General features: G+C 37.9%; 1 protein-coding gene across 5 annotated transcripts in view; it reads left to right on the plus strand.

Moving 5' to 3' along the window:
* The window catches only part of LOC126475530 (zinc finger protein 143-like), a 125,621-nt gene that overhangs the window by 64,034 nt on the left and 39,416 nt on the right, over positions 1-22,171 (plus strand). For all 5 annotated transcript variants that reach the window (XM_050103469.1, XM_050103468.1, XM_050103470.1 and 2 more), the window contains one exon: positions 15,927-16,174. In XM_050103469.1, coding sequence (XP_049959426.1) covers positions 15,927-16,174 — 248 coding nt within the window. The remainder of the gene's footprint in view (positions 1-15,926; positions 16,175-22,171) is intronic.

Here is a 22,171-nt window from a genome sequence, read left to right on the forward strand (position 1 = left end):
AGTATTAAGAGACTAGTCACTGGAATTGATTTGGAAGACCAAAAGTCTAGCCAATTGTTTCACAAGATGCAAGCCTTGGAAGGAATAGATGTGTCGGGAAAGGTGCTTAAGACACTGTGGCTAGAAAACTTTCGGAATCTGTAAGGAACATTTTAATTGTCAGTGCAGAGGTACTCGAAAAAGTGTCTGTAACAGCTGATAGAATAACAGAAATGAATCCCCCACAATCAATTGTTCATGGTGAAAAGTGATGCTTGTAACCAACAGGTTGTTCAATAACAATGAGTGACATAATGACAAGAATTTTGGGACTATAGCAACAAATAGCTGTACTGTTAACTGGTTATCAAGGCAGGTCTCGCCATAGAAGCATCGACTGCCATTGTAATAATTTCCGCAGTAAGTCTCAAAATAAACACAACCCCAAGGACAAGAACTGATACTACCACTTTTGCTTTGGATATCACTGCAAGCCTGAAAAATGCACACCTCCATATAACTGTCCCAAACAGGGAAACATGACCCAGTGTCTCAATTAGAAGCAAGTTCTGCTGCCAAAGGCATTTGCCATAAACCCCACCCATTTGTAACCAACAAAAAATAGGATTGCAGTTTTTAGTTGGCGTTGTGGCTTATGTTTCTGCAATTCCAACTACACTGTGGTGACAAAAGTCATGGAATAGTGATATGCACATATACAAATGGTGGTAGTATCTTGTACGCAAGTTATAAAAGAGCTGTGTATTAGGAGAGTTGTCATTTATACTCAGGTCATTTGTGTTATAAGGTTTCTGATGCGTACAACAGGAATTAACTGGCTTTGAAAGCAGAGTGCTAGTTGTAGCTAGACACTGGCTTTGAAAGTATGCAGAATGCTAGTTGGAGCTGGACACATAGGATACTCCATTTCAGAAACCATTAGGGAATTCAGTATTCTGAGATCCACAATGTCAAGAGTGTGCCGAGAATACCAAATTTTAGGCATTATCTCTTACCATGAACAATGCAGTAGCCGATGGCCTGGACTTAATAGCTGACAGCAGTGGCATTTGCATAGAGCTGTCAGTGCTAACAGACATGCAACACTGCTTGTGGGATATACGACAACGTATCCATTAGGACACTGCAGTGAAATTTGGCATTAATGGGCTATTGCAGCAGACAACTGATGGAAGTGCCTTTGCTAACAACCCAGCATCACCTGCAGTGCCTCTCCTGGGCTAGTGACAATATCGGTTGCACCCTAAACAACTGAAAACTGTAGCCTGGTCAGATGAGTCCAGATTTCGTTGGTAACAGCTGATGGTAGGGTTTGAGTATGGTGCAGACCCCACAAAGCCAAGTTGTCAACAAGGCATTGTGCAAGCTGATGGTGGCTCCATATGGTGTAGGCTGTGCTTTACATGGAATGGACTGAACTGGGTCCTCTGGTCCAGCTGAACTGATCATTGACTGGAAATGGCTATGTTTGGCTGCTGGGAGACCATTTGCAGCCATTCATGGACTTCATGTTCCCAAACTATGTTGGATTTTGTATGGATGACAATGCACCATTTCACTGGGCTACAATTATTCGTGACTGGTTTGAAGAAAATTCTGAACAGTTCAGGTGAATGATTTGGCCACATAGATCATCTGATATGAAACACATCGAACTTTTATGGGACATATACGATAGGTCAGTTCATGTACAAAATACTGCACCAGGCAACACTTTAACAACTATGGACGGTTGCAGAAGAAAGGGTCCTAAGACTCTTGAATCAAAATACAAAATTTATGGACCTATTGTTGCAGTATCCAGATATAGTTAAATCTAATATGGCACCCGGCAAAATTAAAATGTGATGTCAATCACTACATTGCCACTGAAGGCCCACCCGGGTTTCTATGGCGAGGCAGGTAGACCCATATGTGTGTGGAAGTGGCATAAAAAGAATTTAAATTCATTTTAGATAATGGCATCAATAGGTCATCGAAATCTGCATGGGCTGTGGTATCCAAGACAGATGGCTTGATATGTCTATGTTGAGATTACATACAGTTACATGAAAGAACAGTCTCTGACAGTTATCCTGTACCTCAGATAGAAGATATGCACTGTATTCTGCAAGGCAAAAAAATATTTTCTTAAATTTATCTGCTTAAGGCTTATTATCAAATATCCAGCACTGAAGAAGATACACACAAGACAGCTATAATCACGTCATTCTGATTGTAAGAATTTAATGTACTGATTTCCAGCCTGTTGAATGCACCTTCAGCATTCCAGCAATTTCTTAATGAGGTCATGTTTGGACTGGATTTTGTGTTTCCTTACCTTTACAACATTTTAATCACCTTGTCCAGATTTGAGAACACTGAGCACTCCTCAGACTAATTGCATTCTTTGTATCAATATCTCAAAATCAATCTCTGGAGTAAATGAAGTAGAGTTCCTAGAGTACTATGTAACACCAAAGGGGTCCCGTCCACCACCTGAGAAAGTGCAAATAATTTCGGAGTACAAGTTATCAGACAAAGTCCATGAGCTCCATACATTTCTTAGTATTGTCAGCTACGGTTGTCGCTACCTTGCTCCAAATGTTCAGAAATGTAACATTTTGCGTTTCACAAAATGAAAAAATGTAGTAGCCTATGACTATAATATCAATGAGGCACTGTCGGTACTGGCCAACTCATACAAATACCTGGGTGTAACACTTTGTAGGGAAGTGCGACTGCAGGGACTTATCCCTTGCACGCTTCCCGTGAGACCCACTTTCCCAACTGTCCACAACCTACATTCGTAGTGCTCTTAATAGATATTTGCCCATTCACTCATTACTCACGCCAGACTAAGCTGACAAGTCCCGTAAGAGTTCGGGCGAAGCGTACACATTCGCACAGAAAGAGGTCAATGGCTGGGCAGCCTTTAACTATATGAAGATGGTATCTGTTCCCGAAAGAACAGATACCTTTGATGTCCATCCATCTTCTCTAGAATGAAATGATAATTATATCAAAACCCTTAGCTACCGACAGGTGTTGGTGATATACATCAATGGGGACAGCTGAAAATCTGTGCCCCAACTGGGACTCGAACCCGGGACCTCCTGCTCCCATTGATGTCCGGGATCTCCTGCTCCCATTGATGTATATCAACAACACCTGTCGGCAGCTAAGGGTTTCGATTTAAATATTATTTCATTCTAGAGAAGCTGCACGGACATCAATGGTATCTGTTCTTTCGGGAACAGATACCATCTTCATATACTTTTTAGGGATGTGAAATGGATTTATCACGTAGGTTCAGTTGTGGGTAAAACAGGTGGTAGACTTCGGTTTATTGACAGAATACTGGGGAAGTGCAATCAGTCTACAAAAGAGATTTGTTACAAATCACTTGTGCAACCCATCCCAGAATACTGCTTAAATATGTGTGACCCATACCAGATAGGACTAATAGGACTTATTGAACTATTCCGAGGAGGACAGCACAACTACTCATACATTTGTTTAATCCGTGAGAGACTGTTACAGAAAGGAGACTGTCACAGAGATACTCTAGGAACTCAGTGGAAGACAGACCTGAACTATCCAGAATAAGTCTATTAACAAAGTTTCAAGAACTGACTTTAAATGATTACTGTAGGGATATACTCCGACCACTCTGTGTGTCGCTCACATTGGTATCATGAGTATAAGATTTGAATAATTACTGCACGCACAGAGGCATTCAAACAACCATTCTTCCCGCGCTCCATACGTGTATGTAACAGGAAGAAACCCTAGTAACATATAGAATGGGACGTAACCTCTGCCATGTACCTCACAGTGGTTTGCAGAGTATAGAAGTAGATGTAGATTCTTGGAACAAGTTATCTCTGAGGGAAATTAAGGCTGGTCTAACACCACCATATTTCTTTGTCAAAGTTGGTATGTCAAATATTTATGGTGTACTAGGGAACTTTGTCAAATCTCACCTATTCTCAAATACAAGGGTTGTAACTTAAATAGTGGCAACTATTTATTCACAACCGATACAAAAGAGTTACATGTTTGCACCTGTTACTGTCCTTCAAAGTAGTCACCAGCATTGTGTAGAATCTGTTGCCAGCAGTGTGGAAGGCATAGTATATCATTAGCAGAGCCTGTTCTGTTGATGGTGCGAATGGAGTGGTCTAAAGTTATGGTGATTGTCGTTTACGACTGTGATGGTGTTATCCTAACGCAATACATTCCTCCATGGCAGACTGTCAATGCACAGTATTACTGTTTTTGGAGCATCACCTGCAACCAGCTTTGTGAAAGAAGCGGTGACACTTTCTGCGCAATCCACCCATCATTGTGCATGACAATGCACAGGTGCATAAAGCGCAAGCTGTGGCTGCTCTGTTGGGTCAATGGGACTGGGAAGTACTGTACTATCCACCATACTCCCCGGACTGAAGTCCTTGTGACCTTGATTTGATTCCAAAGATGAGGGAACCACTTCATGGCATTGCTTCAGAACTGTTCCGGAGATTCGACAGGCAGTAGACCGCTCCATTCGCACCATCAACAGAAAAGGCTCTGCTAACGGTATACTATGCCTGCCACATCGCTGGTAACGGGTTCTACACAACGCTGGTGACTACTTTGAAGGACAGTAACAGGTGCAAACATGTAACTCTTTTGTATTTGTTGTAAATAATTAGTTGCATCTATTTAAGTTCCAACCCTCGTAAATATGATCAAATCTAGGTCCTTGCCGTAGATTTGTTTGTAAAAGTCGCTCGTCTTTTGTCCACTGCAATGTGAAATGTAGTCGCTTGTAGTGCTAGCGTCGCTACAGCTATCTGACATCACTATAGTGTATTTGTAAACATCACTTAAAAGTTGGTGTGTTTCTCCGACTCTTTTTTAACAAATTTGCTTCGACTAGGGTGGGGGGTGAGTAAGGGGCACAGCGCACACTTTTAATTGTGTGTTGATGGGTAGGTGGAATATGCTGCAGGTGACTTCCTATCCACAATCACAGCAACAGCCATCCATCTTTACTTCTGGAAACATCCAGGCAGCTTTTTAGCAAGTGGAAACAGACAGCTGTCCATTCTACTTTGTCTATTTTTTAACTCTGGATGGCACAAGTTAAAAAGCGCACATGTAATAGTCCTTACAACGTGTAGTTAAGATACACGAGGACCTCTATGTTAATAGAATGCACCTACATTCCGAAGCAATATCACCTCATTGACTCCCATTTAAAAGCCCTGATGATTATTTTATCTTAAAATGCCGTAACTGAAATTATAACAGAAACTATACATAACCTTTTTGTCGGGGTCCTTTGCAGTTCACTCAAATGAGATTTGGAAAGCCTCTCCAGCACTGTAAAACTGTGCAGTATTTCGCCTTCATAGGTACAAGCTCATAATTTTACCCTCTGAATAGAATGCAGGGGCCCTCTTTTCTGTTTTTCTGTGTGGCAGTTTTCTAAAATGAGCACCATTTCTCACTCGCCACTGTGAACCTTTTCCATTTTGGTGTTTACGGCAGATTAGATGAAGCTTTCTGCAGACCACAAAGGTGATAAGCGCAGTAAACTATCAAAGGGCTATGTAGGCTCCCAGACAATGGATGCTTCAGTTCTATCGAAGTATGTACTAGCTAACGTTGGCTGCTCCTGGAGACAAGTGAATATCAACGGACTTCCTACAATTTTCTCCACCAGTATACTCTGTTCATCATAAGAAGAAACCTGATTTCAACATACACAAATGCGATGATTGGTCAAAAGCCGTAGCACACATAAACTGGTGTTACTATGCTCTCAAAACTAGGTCCTACGTATGTATTAGATATCTTATCACTAAGTTTCGTTAAATGAAACTTCAGGGGGACATGTATGTGAAATTCATTGAAATTTGACATTTTCTGTTTTCTGCTCCATAATGTACTTTGGATTTTCCTGAACATTTGGTATGTAATACATTAAAATCAGACAGTTGTGAGACCTTTAAATAATATTCTGAGTGTTGACTTGTGACTGTCAAATTTCGCGACTACGCAATACTGCCACAGTTGAGCAGTCATTGGGAATTACACAGTCTAGAAGGCTATGAATTGCCTTTTGCCTACTGCTACATCTCAGAAGTTGGCATTGCGAATAAACCTAAAAACCAAACTGGGTAACACAAAACTGTCTGATGGCAAAACAATGAAATGTGTGCTGGAAGACTAACAGACAAAGTAATTGATGAATTACAGGAATATTATGGGACGGTCATGAGAGATAACTGTTACTATTTAGAAAAGATGAAAAGAGCTGTGTAGAGCACTTTCTTTCATCGAATATCAACTGATGAAAAGCCATGTAATGCTTTGTGTCCACCTCCACCAAACACTTGGTGTAAATATAGGCAAGCTGAATTTTCTGGCACCCTGCATGAATTTACACGTAAACATTCTCCTCCTTTGGCAGTAATGGAGGCAATCAAATCTATTTACAGAGATTTGGCAAATCCTGAGCTACTAAAGAAGTGTTTACATCGGAAGACCCAGAATGTGAATGAGTCCTTCAATAATGTTGTGTGGTGCCGTGTGCCTAAAAATGTATTTGTTGGCCTTATGAATCTAAAGTTAGTAGTGTCTGATGTAATAACTTTTAATAGTGGAAACTGTAAAAGACTTACGGTTCTGGATAAGTTAGGGGTAAGATTTGGACAGAACACAGCTAAAGGACTTCAGGAACTGGATGAGCTTCGTGTATGTGAAGCAGAGTTAGCTGTTCAGCAAATGACAAAAGAAGCAAGAAAGAAAAGGAGTCAGCAAGCACTGGGCTGTTATGACACTGAAGAAGATACAGACTATGGGCCAGGGCAGTTCTAACACATAAAAGATGTAGAAATGTCTGTCTGACAATTTGTAATAAAAAAAAGTTTTGAACCTCATTATCTCTGAACTACATGTTTTGCAATAAATGGCCCTTTTCTAAAACAAAAAGTACTGATGGTAGAGACATGGAATTTTCACAGCATGCGAAGTGTGAGATTCAACACACATGGAACTAGAATAATTAAAATATCCTTAGCTGTTTTGTTTTTATGTTCACTTATTTACAAAATTCTGTCAAAAAATTGAGTGTTAAGAAAAAGAAAAAAAAGCATGCCCCGCAATACAATTTTAGTAATAATTCTAGTTCAGTGTATAGAAAGGTGCATTCAATAATTATGGAAAACTGTAAGTTGGTGTTTTAAAAAGTTTCCAAGATAATGGGTCACAAAATTCGAAAATTTAACATTGGCGGCATAGGACATACAATCCCCATGAAGATGTTCCATAGCCCGCGTCACGTAAGACGATGCTTCCGCGCACATAGAGGCGGAGCAGCGAAGGGATAAGAACTGCGCATTCGCAGTAGCCAAGAGCGGGCCAACAGTCCACCATGCCGAATTGCATTGCTGCGGACAACATTCAGGCTCATTCGCCTACGGTACATCATATTACACATTCAAATCTAAGAGGGAAATAGTAAATATCAAAACAAATTTCGATCATTCGTCATGAGAGAAATATTACTTCACGTCTTGACGACGTTGCATTCACTGCTCCACAGATTTACTCCGCGTGACATCGGGAGGCGAGAACAGCAGAGACATATTTGCGAAGACGTGAAGTACAATTTTTCTGAACATAAAAACTGTCTACCGACAAGATCATTGAAACTGCTTGCAATAATTATAATTTATTGTGATTTGAACTGTATTTTAAGTAAAAATTTAACACACAACAAAATTAACTCCAAGCACAAACCGAAATCAATTTGCTTGACAACTGCTTCTACGCAATAGAATTTTTAAATATGTGTATAAGGTGTATGTGTCGATGTGTTTGGCTGTAGTTAAGTGCAATTACTGCGCATAAAAAAGAATTAGTGGTAGAAAAGACTAATGAAAAAACTATCGTAAAAATGGTCAGCGTAAACTAACTCGTTCGACATTACAGTGAGAGACCGCATTTATAATCCATTCAACAAGCAAATAATTAACCATCACCTAGGAATAACTTCAGGGAATGATGACCGATAACATCGAAAACGACCGATATCTCGACAAGTAACAGTTACAAAGAATGTTAACTCCATCTTCTGTCTGGAGTATCGGACTACGGCTGGTCAATATCCAATAATACAGTACCAATCGCCGCTATTTAGGTTTTATTTTTAGGCTACCAGTTTCGACGATACACTACGTCATCTTCAGGCCTGCTTCAATCGAGTAATGTCCGTGTTACAAAATACAGCAGCACTTTTAACTGGTCTCGTAAAAATCGTTACGAGACCAGTTAAAAGTGCTGTTGTATTTTATAACACGAAGGTTACTCGACTGAACCAGGCCGAAGATCACGTAGTGTATCGTCGAAACTGCTAGCCTAAAAATAAAATCTAAATGACTGCGATTGGTATCGTTTTATTGTAACAGTTACTGGCATTTTAGGGCCTTATCCAATTCGTGCCATGAAAATGGCAGGGGTTTACATGTGGGAATATCGGACTTTTGACGAATTTATCCAGCTGCATTCTCTCGTGTTATTAGAGCATTCAACATCGTGGCAGAAGCATAATTCAAAGGATACAAAGTCCTAATCAAAAAGGCTAGAAAGGTCTCATTATTATGTACGCAACTGATACCTTGACAAACACATTTTTTAAACCACGAGCCTTTAAAACTAAGAAATATTATTACTTTGTTCCAAAGTCTACATCGCTGTAAATTTACTGTGATAGTTTCAAGTCTTATCCTTTGCCCAAATTAATTACATAGTTCTACATTGATAGTGATACGTGGGTAAACACAGAACTAAGAGACCCCATTCATTCAAGGAAGTCAAGTTTGTAAGTTCTGTAACGTAACTTGTATAAATTAACGAGTTGCAGGAGATCGGCACGAGTCTGTTCTTAAATTTTATTTTGAAGCCAGGGAAATATATCCGCTTTTCAGGTGTTTATACTTGGTGTTTTCTCTGTAACAGTTGAATTATAACGCAGTGGCCGACTTCGAAGCGAGGTATGACAAGAATTGTGAATCACGCTATGAAACCGATTGTTCATTTCCGAACGGTAATCACTGATGTTTTTCTTACTCGCAAATACACGTTTACTCTCAGAAACAAGATACTTCACTACATGATTCACTGTCGTTTTCACTAGTAAAATCCACGGGTCTAGTGCAGCAGGGGATACAACCCGTCGGCTTTGAACAATGACGTCATTCCTTAGTCATAGATCGTAAAGACTTCACTTCGAGGCATAGATAATAAAGCAGTTCTGTGTTCCAATAAGCACTATCATTAAAATAATTGAATGTAAATCTAAAAGCTTTTGCTGTTATGTTTCAGTTTCGTTTCTTTACTGATTGCTTAATGAAGTAGGATCAGTTTATTCTATCTCGTGAGAAGTAGGATCAGTTTATTCTATCTCGTGAGATTTTTTTTTTAGAAAAGCCAAAAAACTCTTATTACGTACTGAAGGGAGCTAGAACACTAAGAAGAATCGCTTCTCGGCTTTTCACAAGATATTGCTTAATAAAGTAAGATCAGTTTATTCTATCTCGTGAGATTTTTTTTTAAAGCCAAAAAACACTTATTAGGTACTGAAGGGAGCTGCTTAATAAAGTAGGATCAGTTTATTCTATCTCGTGAGATTTTTTTTTTTTTAAGTCAAAAAACACTTATTACGTACTGAAGGGAGCTAGAACATTAAGAACAATCGCTTCTCGGCTTTTGACAAGATATTGCTTAATAAAGTAGGATCAGTTTATTCTATCTCGTGAGATTTTTTTTTAAAAGCCAAAAAACACTTATTAGGTACTGAAGGGAGCTGCTTAATAAAGTAGGATCAGTTTATTCTATCTCGTGAGATTTTTTTTTAAAGCCAATAAACACTTATTAGGTACTGAAGGGAGCTGCTTAATAAAGTAGGATCAGTTTATTCTATCTCGTGAGATTTTTTTAAAAAAGCCAAAAAACACTATTGCTTAATAAAGTAGGATCAGTTTATTCTATCTCGTGAAATTTTTTTTTTAAAAGCCAAAAAACACTTATTAGCTACTGAAGGGAGCTACAACACTAGAAGAATCGCTTCTCGGTTTTTGACAAGATATTGCTTAATAAAGTAGGATCAGTTTATTCTATCTCGTGAGATTTTTTTAAAAAAACACTATTGCTTAATAAAGTAGGATCAGTTTATTCTATCTCGTAGATTTTTTTTTAAAAAAAAGCCAAAAAACACTATTGCTTCATAAAGTAGGATCAGTTTATTCTATCTCGTGAGAATTTTTTTTAAAGCCAAAAAACACTTATTAGATACTGAAGGGAGCTGCTTAATAAAGTAGGATCAGTTTATTCTATCTCGTGAGATTTTTTTTTAAAAAAGTCAAAAAACACTTATTACGTACTGAAGGGAGCTAGAACATTAAGAACAATCGCTTCTCGGCTTTTGACAAGATATTGCTTAATAAAGTAGGATCAGTTTATTCTATCTCGTGAGATTTTTTTTTTTAAAGTCAAAAAACACTTATGCCTTTGACAAGATCAATGTTTATCTCTCTCGCATTCCTTTGTTTCTCAACATTCTCCTCAGCTCTTTCATCTCTGTAATACATGCTCTCTGGCGACTTGTGACGTCATTGTTCAAAGCCGACGGGTTGTATCCCCTGCTGCACTAGTCCCGTTTATTCTATCTCGTGAGATTTTTTTTTAAAAAAGTCAAAAAACACTTATTACGTACTGAAGGGAGCTAGAACATTAAGAACAATCGCTTCTCGGCTTTTGACAAGATATTGCTTAATAAAGTAGGATCAGTTTATTCTATCTCGTGAGATTTTTTTTTTAAGTCAAAAAACACTTATGCCTTTGACAAGATCAATGTTTATCTCTCTCGTATTCCTTTGTTTCTCAACATTCTCCTCAGCTCTTTCATCTCTGTAATACATGCTCTCTGGCGACTTGTGACGTCATTGTTCAAAGCCGACGGGTTGTATCCCCTGCTGCACTAGTCCCAAATCCACACTGCATTGAACATCCTAAGGCAGTTCGTCGCAGTTTGAGTCCTGTTAGGTTAGGTTAAAACAAAACCAGATGAAGAGTCAGCATGCAGAATAATTATCCGAGAACCTATTCCTATGAAAACTTTAAAACCGTCACTACCATCACTCATTTTCCAGCAGATCTTCCTGGAATGATTCTAATTGACACATGGTTCATCAAGGCAATACACTGTTGAACTACCTCCTATCGTGAATCTTTACGTGGGATGTAGTTCGTGCTGCACCTATGTCACTTCTTTGAACTAAAAACTGTATATCAGGGACCAACGTCTTTTAAAGTTCTTTACATTGACGAAGCGCTTACCATTGAAGCTAATTTTGTCCTGCATAACTGTAACACGTTTTAGTGATGTCGGGCATTCATCTTTCACGTGAAGCACTTTAAAACATCCATTTGTGAGGTTCCTTGCGATTTCGATACTTTCCAGGCGACACGAAACCAACTTTATCTGCGGTTCCTACAGCTCTGACACTTTCGTTTACAATTCTCTTTATAATTCTCTTTCCCGCACCACATGGTTCTGGAGTGCGTTCTTGTGTCTTCAAATGTCAACAATAGGACACTAGCTTTCAAATTCACGTTTGAAAAAGTTATAAATGCGCTTAATAATACCCCTCGCCTGCTTGTGAAGCACTTCACATTTATTTCCGTCACCTGGCTTTTTTTTTTTTTTTTTTTTTTTTTTTTGAATACATTAACAGCCATCTACGTTTTTCCTAACCACGCTTTACGTATGTAGTTTTTATTTCAAAAATAGTGTATAGTCATAGTCTCTGTGCTGTTTTGCTCCGATTGTCGCGCTGTTATACGCAGCATAATGAAACACGCGAGTGGAACGCAGTTAAAAAGTGCCGAGAAATATGTTGTTCTTAATGATTTTCATAAATTTACAGAAAAAAACCGGCGTTGAAGTTTTACGAGGGCTGTATGTGATACCGTTGAGATTCAAGTGCGCACTGAATGCATAGCGGAATCGGTAACGAAGTGGATTGAGACTCTGGTGTAGTTCATGGATCGCTGGTACGAGTCTCGCGTTGGTCGTCCTTTTTCGTTCAATTTGGAATACCTACATGTCCTAATTTTAAAATTCATCATCGTTTTTTTATGAATAATGGACGTCTTCTTGATTCTAATAACATGTGGGCCGCGAAATTCCTGTTTTCACTCCAAATATAAATTCTTAATTATCGATATTTAAAGAAAGATTCTTATTAGAGGCTGCTTAAATGAAGAAAACATAATTTCATTTTTAGGACAAAAATTAAAGTCCAGATACTCATTATTTGGAATATGCTCATTATTTTACACCACATATGTAGTTTTCACACGAACCAGAGTGATAAGTGTCGTAGAAACATGAAACATCGTTTTCACAACTTCGTGCACACTGTACAACTTCTGTATTTTTACATTTGCCACTATACCTTTACAATATGAACTGATCGGGGGCCAGCTTATGGGATTTGTCGCGAGAAATAACACTACTATTAAGCTGCCAGACGTACTGGAACTAACGCACGCAGCTTTTTCACACGTTGCGGCATAACGCTGGCGGGATGCAGAACGGCACGTCATAAAAGAAGAGGAGAAATTGTGGCGCCTTGGTGGCTTCGTAGATTTTGATGTTGATCGACTTTTTATTAGCGTTAGCAGATGGCGGTTCCAGAACTGAAATTTATTTCTCTGATTTGGATAAGGAAGGAGCTGAGAAATTACCAGACGACTGACTGTAATTAATACCTTCAGTGACTTCAGTATTCAACAATATAGTGAAATCCCTTCGTTGCATCACACATAGGCCTAGCTCGCTCAGAAAAATTACCCTGTGTTTAAGTTAGGAATTTTCATCACTCTTGTTTGTAATTAGAATACTATGCGCATTTCATGCTTTCCGCCAGGTTACGTAAGAAGCGTGCGGTAGTGCTGGAGTTTTACTGAATATTATTGCATTCTTTTTAAAAATTAAATTACGTTCGAAGCTATATTGTTTCTCTGCTCGTTTTGTTTTACGTCTGAACTGGAAGTGCACACAGCATTGCAGGACCGAGCGAGGTGGCGCAGTGGTTAGCACTCGCACTCGCACCACGGTTGAATCCCGCGTCCGGCCATCCTGATTTAGTTTTTCGGTAATCTCCCTAAATCGCTCCACGCAAATGCCTGGATTGTTTCTTTGAAAGGGTACGGCCGACTTCCTTCCCTAATCCGATGAGATCGATGACCTCGCTGTCTAGTCTCCTCCCCCTCAACAATCCATCATTGTAGATTAGTTGAACCAATTGGCTGGCCAGCGGTATCCTAGTTAAATGCGCAGGTAAAGCTGTTGTTCTGCATGATCGCTCAGTCTATATGCGTGTAACAGCACAAAACTCGTTATGGTCGTACTTAACTGTATTGGCTGGGCACAGCTTGGCTTTCGCTCCACGTGAAACGAAATCCAATGAGATTCAAGGAAACGCGGAAAACACGTGGTGTAAAGATAGATCTCCGTAAACGATTAACCATTTTGTCGAATTAAGTATGCTTGCCAAATATTTGACCATGTGCGGTGCTGTTTGACGTGTTTGTCAAGCATAGATCGTATTTTGATTGACTGGAAGTTTGACAAGATACCGTAGCGAACGTTATTTATGACGATGTTTCGCCGCAAATGTTTAGTGAAAAATTGTTTTATTACAATTTATCTCATTATATCGTGAATTTCCCCAACCATGGAAACTGCGGTCAGGTATGAAAACAAAATAGCACTGAAAATTATCAAGATGTTAGAGAAAGAGCATCTTTCCAAGCCATATATTACGCGTGAACAGGTTACGCGTGCAGTTACGTACAAGCGGAAGTGAAATGAAATAAAACAAATTTAAGTTCTCCGGCTCGTCTGAGGATGATGTGGGCAATATGTTCCTGCGTTGTGGTATTTTAATGCACTGTCTTAGAGGAACAAGTAGAAGAGAATACATTTTCGCATACTTGTCTTCTTTTTCAATGTGAGGGTGAGGTAACGGTAAACAAGTTATTGAACGATACGCTGCCCATCCGCAGAAAGTTGATGTAATCATCGGGTTCTGACGATTATACTTACTTTAGGAGATATTCATTGACGAATCTCTCATTTTAAGCTATTCCCTGGACCAGTGTCTGGTTTTCTTCTTCTTTTTCTTCTTCTTCTTCAAACACAGTGCCAAAAGTCAAATACGGACAGCGTCTGCTTCAAAGTGAAGTTAAACTGACAGACAAACGTTCTTTGAACATTTGCGGGCTTGCGTGTCAAATCCATGTCTACGTAAGAGCAATTTTATCAAACACGTTTGATCGTTTACGGGGGCCTTAATGTTTACTTTGGTTTTTAAGATGAACACAGTGTATTAACACTAACGCTGTAGTAAACCGTAGTACGAACAATATCCCGTCATATAGTATATGTATTTATAATCTATGGTTTCCTAGTCGTGTACAATATGAAACAGCATCGGAGGGAGTTTTATTAATCGAGATTTATCCTACCCGCGGTTTAAACGGATCCGCTAACTAGTTACAGTGTGAGCTACTGCAGAGCTCTGAAAACATCACTTTAACAGAAATAAGGGAAAATTTATCGTCACGAACACTTCTTTTCTCTGTATATTGTCAAACGTTTCGCATTTCCTAGTGTCAGTAGGAGAAGTCTGTGTGATTAAATTTTCCTTATTTTAGTAACGATCAAGTTTCCAGAATGATAGCAACATCTCATTCGTCTAGTTTATCACAACAATGTTCCTTTCATCCACGCGAAATTGGGAATCATTACAGGGTGTCATGTGCAAGAAATCATAACTGACAGTACCCATCCTTTTTATGTTAAAAATAATACTAAGACCGTTATAGCATTATGTTAAAAAACATAAAACAAATATAAAGTTGTGTATCCATGATAGTTATGTGTAATAATGACCCGCAGACAGTGAAAACTGTATTATTATTAGGGTTTTTGTAGATAATAGTGTAAATACTTCGACATTGCAGAAAAATAAGATGTGGCACTGTCTTTGTACAGTGTGGTGAAAGACCTTTCTGTGTACTGAAGCTGAAGGTTCTTTTCCAGGGAAAACAAATCGGTGATGTCTGCCGAGGCTGAAAATGCAGATGAGGATTCAGCTTGTACCTATACAAGGAATTAATTCTGTGAGGAGCAATTTTTCCCACTTCAATCAGGTCTTGCATCTTCACTCAGCTGGAAGGATGGAGCAAACCAAGCTTACTCATTCTTCAAAAGACAATATTTGAGGAGTTCTTACTAATTTATCTTGTCGTTGTGTTCATGTTGTGTCCTTGAGTGAATAAAATAATTGTTCAGTGAAAAGTATTTCTTTGTGAACACCTTCTTTTAAAGGTGACAGCTATTTTTGCTTATGTCTTAAAAGATTGAAAAGCTATTTATCCTGATCCTTGATTAAGCTCTCAGCAGAAAATGGCATGTGATTAGAGGGTATGTATACGACTTGAAACTGACAGAATCACTAGTCATCATACATTTTTTGTGAATGCTAGATTTTGCTCAATACAGGGACCAAGACATGCTCTGCAAACAGTATTTCCCCAGATTTGTGTATCACATAGTGGAAGATTTCTTTGTATTAAGAAATATTTACCGTGTTCCTTAATTCCTATAAATAAAAAAAAAAATTGGTTACATAAGAAATGAAGTATGGTATGACAGTATTTCTCTGTTGCGTGAATTTAATTTCTGTTATGTAAAAAATAATAATATATTGCTGATGTTTTTCTATTAAGACAATGAACTTGGCTAAATTTTCAGTCTTGTGAGTTAAAAGAAAGTTCTTTGATTAACAATCAATAAAATATATTATTTGCTGTCACAGAAAATTGCCAGAGTGTGGCACTTGAAGATGGCACAACTGCATACATTACTCTCCCAGAACATTTATTGGCAAGTATAGATGATGAATCAACCAAAAAACATTCTCAACAAAATCTACAGAAGGCATACCAAGAGGAGCAAGAACAAACGGAAATACAAATCACACCAGTAGAAGAGGCACGGCCTAAATGCTTCATGTGCACCCATGAAGGCTGTGGGAAGTTGTACACTACACTGCATCATCTCAGGGTTAGACACATTACTTTTTATATTTATTCTTTATATTCTTACAATAAAGTTAATGTAGAAATAATACATTTTTTGCCTGTTTAATATATTGCAACACATAATAACAAATATGTAGGCACATGCAAAGTTTTTTGGATTACAATTAATGTGTTAATATATTATTTAAAAATACTTTTTTGATAATGACCTACAGATAAAGTTCTAGGTAGGTACAGAATGTCCCTCAAAATGTCTCAAATTTGTATTTGTAAAAAGGTACATTGCCTCTGATGAGAAATGCAACTCATCACAGGTACCATTGTTGGGCTCTCCTGCAGAAATAGCTTTTTGCTCTGAAGGTCACAAGTTTGGGACTGGGGAAGGAAACTCGTGAAACACTTGATAGTTTGAAAGTGATTGCTGAACTTAGTCATTTGTGAACATTTGTTGTGGTAACATGGCATGCTGCACAGAGGAGGTGAAAGTGAATGCAGCCTGGAAGGAATATCGCCCAATGTTCGCTTCCAATGTAGGCAGCTAGTGCCTTGTGTGTGGCTGTTGGAATTTGTTGAAGTCAGTAGTAGCCAGTCGTGTGATAGTACAATGAGAAATAGACTAGTGAATATAATAATAATAATAATAATAATAATAATAATAATAATAATTCCCGTGGAGGCCCGGGAAAAGAATAGGCCTCCGGTATGTTCTGCCAGTCGTAAAGAACAAACCACTAATAGGGCTGACCCCCCTTTTAGTGTGATTAGTTGGTTCAGGACAGAACTAAAGAAGCCTTGGACAAGCGCCGTCATGGTCGGGAACGACGCTTGAACCCAATGCCCGCCCACAATGGTAACGACACTGCTAGCCACACGGAAAATGATTTAAATCCAAATAGAGGTGTTTTGCAGGATATGCTTCCTGCAACCACCCTAGAAGGAAAACAAAGACTGAGGATGAGATGGTCAGATGAAGTTAATCGACACCTCATGTTCTGTTATTACCAAGCAACAAACCTAGGAACCAACACAACTGGATACAGATCACAAGTATACACAACATTTATTACCAGATACCCAGAATTAAAATTTTTAACAGAACGACGACTAGCTGATCAGATCCGTGTAATAATCAAAAATAACAGGATACCCCAGTCAGAATTAGAAAACATCAAACAACAAGTACAACAAATACTGGAACAAAATAATGTGCATTCAGAAGAAGACGAAAATACAGTAATGGACTCAAACATCCCAGAGCAAACAAACAAAGATCAACACGCATCAATTGAACAGTCAGAGGAAAACGAAATCTTAAGACAGCCACCAGAACAAGCACAAATAGAACACGAAGTGACACACATGTTGGATATAGAAGAAAAATTTCAGCTGACATATATAGAATACAAAGACACAAATACAGACATTAGACCATTCTTGCATAGACAGCCAAATAACCCACAAGTTGAAACAACAATAAAACTATCAACACAATCATACACAACAAAATAAATGAAAACACAACTATGTAAGAGTTACAACTACTGGTTTATATAGGAGCACTCACTACACTAAATATACACACTAGGCAGAGATCAGAACCAACCAACACACAGAAGAAACCCACAAAACCAGAACGGAACACAGGCTACAGATCAGAATAGAAAAACTGAGAAAAGACATTGGACAGCTAACACAATTTATAAGAAATGAAATGTCAGAAAAAAAATGAAAAAGGTTAGGTAAAATCTTACAACAAGAAGTGATAGAGCAATTAGATGAAAAGAAGCAGAAATTACAAGCATTGGCCAAACGACTTAGAAGATACAAAAAAAGTGAAAATAGAAGGAAACAAAACCAAACATTCAACACAAACCAAAAGAAATTTTACCAGACAATAGATAACACACACATTAAAATAGACAATCCACCAAACATAACAGACATGGAACACTTCTGTAGCAACATATGGTCAAACCCGGTACAACATAACAGGCATGCACGGTGGATACAAGCAGAAACAGATACGTACAAGATGATACCACAAATGCCTGAAGCGATAATTTTGCAACATGAAGTCACCCAAGCAATTAATGCTACTCACAATTGGAAAGCCCCTGGAGAAGATAAAATAGCAAATTTCTGACTAAAGAAATTCACCTCAACACATTCACATCTAACTAAATTATTTAACAGTTACATTGCAGACCCATACACATTCCCTGATACACTTACACATGGAATAACTTATCTGAAACCTAAAGACCAAGCAGACACAGCAAACCCAACAAAATATTGTCCCATAACATGCCTACCAACAATATACAAAATATTAACTTCAGTCATTACACAGAAATTAATGACACATACAACACAGAACAAAATTATAAATGAAGAACAAAAAGGCTGTTGCAAAGGAGCACGAGGATGTAAAGAGCAACTGATAATAGATGCAGAGGTGACATATCAAGCTAAAACTAAACAAAGGTCGCTACACTATGCATACATTGATTACCAAAAAGCTTTTGATAGTGTACACCAATTCATGATTACTACAAATGTTGGAAATATACAAAGTAGATCCTAAATTGATACAGTTCCTAAACATAGTAATGAAAAATTGGAAAACCACACTTAATATCCAAACAAATTCAAATAATATCACATCACAGTCAATACAGATTAAGCGTGGAATATACCAAGGAGACTCAATAAGTCCTTTCTGATTCTGCCTTGCTCTGAACCCACTATCCAACATGCTGAATAATACAAATCATGGATACAATATTACTGGAACATACCGACACAAAATCACACATCTGCTATACATGGATGATCTAAAACTACTGGCAGCAACAAATCAACAACTCAACCAATTACTAAAGATAACAGAAGTATTCAGCAATGATATAAATATGGCTTTTGGAACAGACAAATGTAAGAAAAATAGCACAGTCAAGGGAAAACACACTAAACAAGAAGATTACATATTGGATAACCACAGCGACTGCATAGAAGCGATGGAAAAAACAGATGCCTGTAAATATCTAGGATACAGACAAAAATAGGAATAGATAATACAAATATTAAAGAAGAACTAAAAGAAAAATATAGGCAAAGACTAACAAAAATACTGAAAACAGAATTGACAACAAGAAACAAGAGAAAAGCTATAAATACTTATGCTATACCAATATTGACCTACTCATTTGGAGTAGTGAAATGGAGTAACACAGACCTAGAAGCACTCAATACACTTACACGATCACAATGCCACAAATATAGAATACATCACATACATTCAGCAACTGAAAGATTCACATTAAGCAGAAACGAAGGAGGAAAGGTATTTATCGACATAAAAAACCTGCATTATGGACAGGTAGACAATTCAAGAAAATTCTTTATAGAACGAGCAGAAACTAGCAAAATACACAAAGCAATCACTCATATAAATACAACAGCTACACCACTGCAATTTCATAACCACTTCTACAACCCTTTAGATCACATAACATCAACAGATACGAAGAAAGTAAATTGGAAAAAGAAAACACTACATGGCAAGCACCCGTATCATCTAACACAACCACACGTCGATCAAGACGCATCCAACACATGGCTAAGAAAAGGCAATATATACAGTGAGACGGAAGGATTCATGATTGCAATACAGGATCAAACAATAAACACCAGATATTACAGCAAGCATATTATTAAAGATCCCAATACCACAACAGATAAATGCAGACTTTGCAAACAACAAATAGGAACAGTAGATCACATCACAAGTGGATGTACAATACTAGCAAATACAGAATACCCCAGAAGACATGACAATGTAGCAAAAATAATACATCAACAGCTTGCCTTACAACATAAACTTATAAAACAACATGTTCCCACATATAAGTATGCTCCACAAAATGTACTAGAGAACGATGAATACAAATTATACTGGAACAGAACCATTATAACATAAAACAACACCACATAACAAACCTGACATCATACTCACCAATAAAAAGAAGAAATTAACACAACTAATCGAAATATCCATACCCAATACAACAAATATACAAAAGAAAACAGGAGAAAAAATTGAAAAATACATCCAACTGGCTGAGGAAGTCAAGGACATGTGGCATCAGGATAAAGTTGACATTATACCAATTATACTATCAACTACAGGAGTCATACCACACAGTATCCACCAGTACATCAATGCAATACAGCTACATCCAAACTTATATATAGAACTACAGAAATCTGTAATTATTGACACTTGTTCAATTACCCGAAAGTTCCTAAATGCAATGTAACATATACCGTACAGTTAAAAGGAAGTCACGCTTGATCAATCTCTGCGTCACCTTCTATTTTTAACCAGACATAACGTCTGAGACAAGAAAGAAATAATAATAATAATAATAAGATGAACCCCGTGGAGGCCTGGGAAAAGAATAGGCCTCTGGTATGTTCTGCCAGTCGTAAAAGGCGGCGAAAGGAACAAACCACTAATAGGGCTAACCCCCCTTTTAGTGTGATTAGTTGGTTCAGGACAGAACTAATGAAGCCTCGGACAAGCGCTGTCATGGTCGAGGACGACGCTTGAACCCTATGCCCGTCCACAATGGTAACGACACTGCTAGCCACACGGAAAATGATTTAAATCCAAATAGAGGTGTTTTGCAGGATATGCTTCCTGCAACCACCCTAGAAGGAAAACAAAGACAGAGGATGAGATGGTCAGATGAAGTTAATCGACACCTCATATTCTGTTATTACCAAGCAACAAACCTAGGAACCAACACAACTGGATACAGATCACAAGTATACACAACATTTATTACCAGATACCCAGAATTAAAATTTTTAACAGAACAACGACTAGCTGATCAGATCCGTGTAATAATCAAAAATAACAGGATACCCCAGTCAGAATTAGAAAACATCAAACAACAAGTACAACAAATACTGGAACAAAATAATGTGCAATCAGAAGAAGAAGAAAATACAGTAATGGACTCAAACATCCCAGAGCAAACAAACAAAGAACAACACGCATCAATTGAACAGTCAGAGGAAAACGAAATCTTAAGACAGCCACCAGAACAAGCACAAATAGAACACGAAGTGACACACGTGTTGGATATAGAAGAAAAATTTCAGCTGACATATATAGAATACAAAGACACAAATACAGACATTAGACCATTCTTGCATAGACCGCCAAATAACCCACAAGTTGAAACAACAATAAAACTATCAACACAATCATACACAACAAAATAAATGAAAACACAACTATGTAAGAGTTACAACTACTGGTTTATATAGGAGCACTCACTACACTAAATATACACACTAGGCAGAGATCAGAACCAACCAACACACAGAAGAAACCCACAAAACCAGAACGGAACACAGGCTACAGATCAGAATAGAAAAACTGAGAAAAGACATTGGACAGCTAACACAATTTATAAGAAATGAAATGTCAGAAAAAAAATGAAAAAGGTTAGGTAAAATCTCACAACAAGAAGTGATAGAGCAATTAGATGAAAAGAAGCAGAAATTACAAGCATTGGCCAAACGACTTAGAAGATACAAAAAAAGTGAAAATAGAAGGAAACAAAACCAAACATTCAACACAAACCAAAAGAAATTTTACCAGACAATAGATAACACACACATTAAAATAGACAATCCACCAAACATAACAGACATGGAACACTTCTGTAGCAACATATGGTCAAACCCGGTACAACATAACAGGCATGCACGGTGGATACAAGCAGAAACAGATACGTACAAGATGATACCACAAATGCCTGAAGTGATAATTTTGCAACATGAAGTCACCCAAGCAATTAATGCTACTCACAATTGGAAAGCCCCTGGAGAAGATAAAATAGCAAATTTCTGGCTAAAGAAATTCACCTCAACACATTTACATCTAACTAAATTATTTAACAAAAGCGCTGGCAGGTCGATAGACACACAAACATACGGTAAAAAG

This window comes from Schistocerca serialis, chromosome 4 (assembly GCF_023864345.2).
Source record: "Schistocerca serialis cubense isolate TAMUIC-IGC-003099 chromosome 4, iqSchSeri2.2, whole genome shotgun sequence".
NCBI classification, from domain to species: Eukaryota; Metazoa; Arthropoda; class Insecta; order Orthoptera; family Acrididae; genus Schistocerca; species Schistocerca serialis.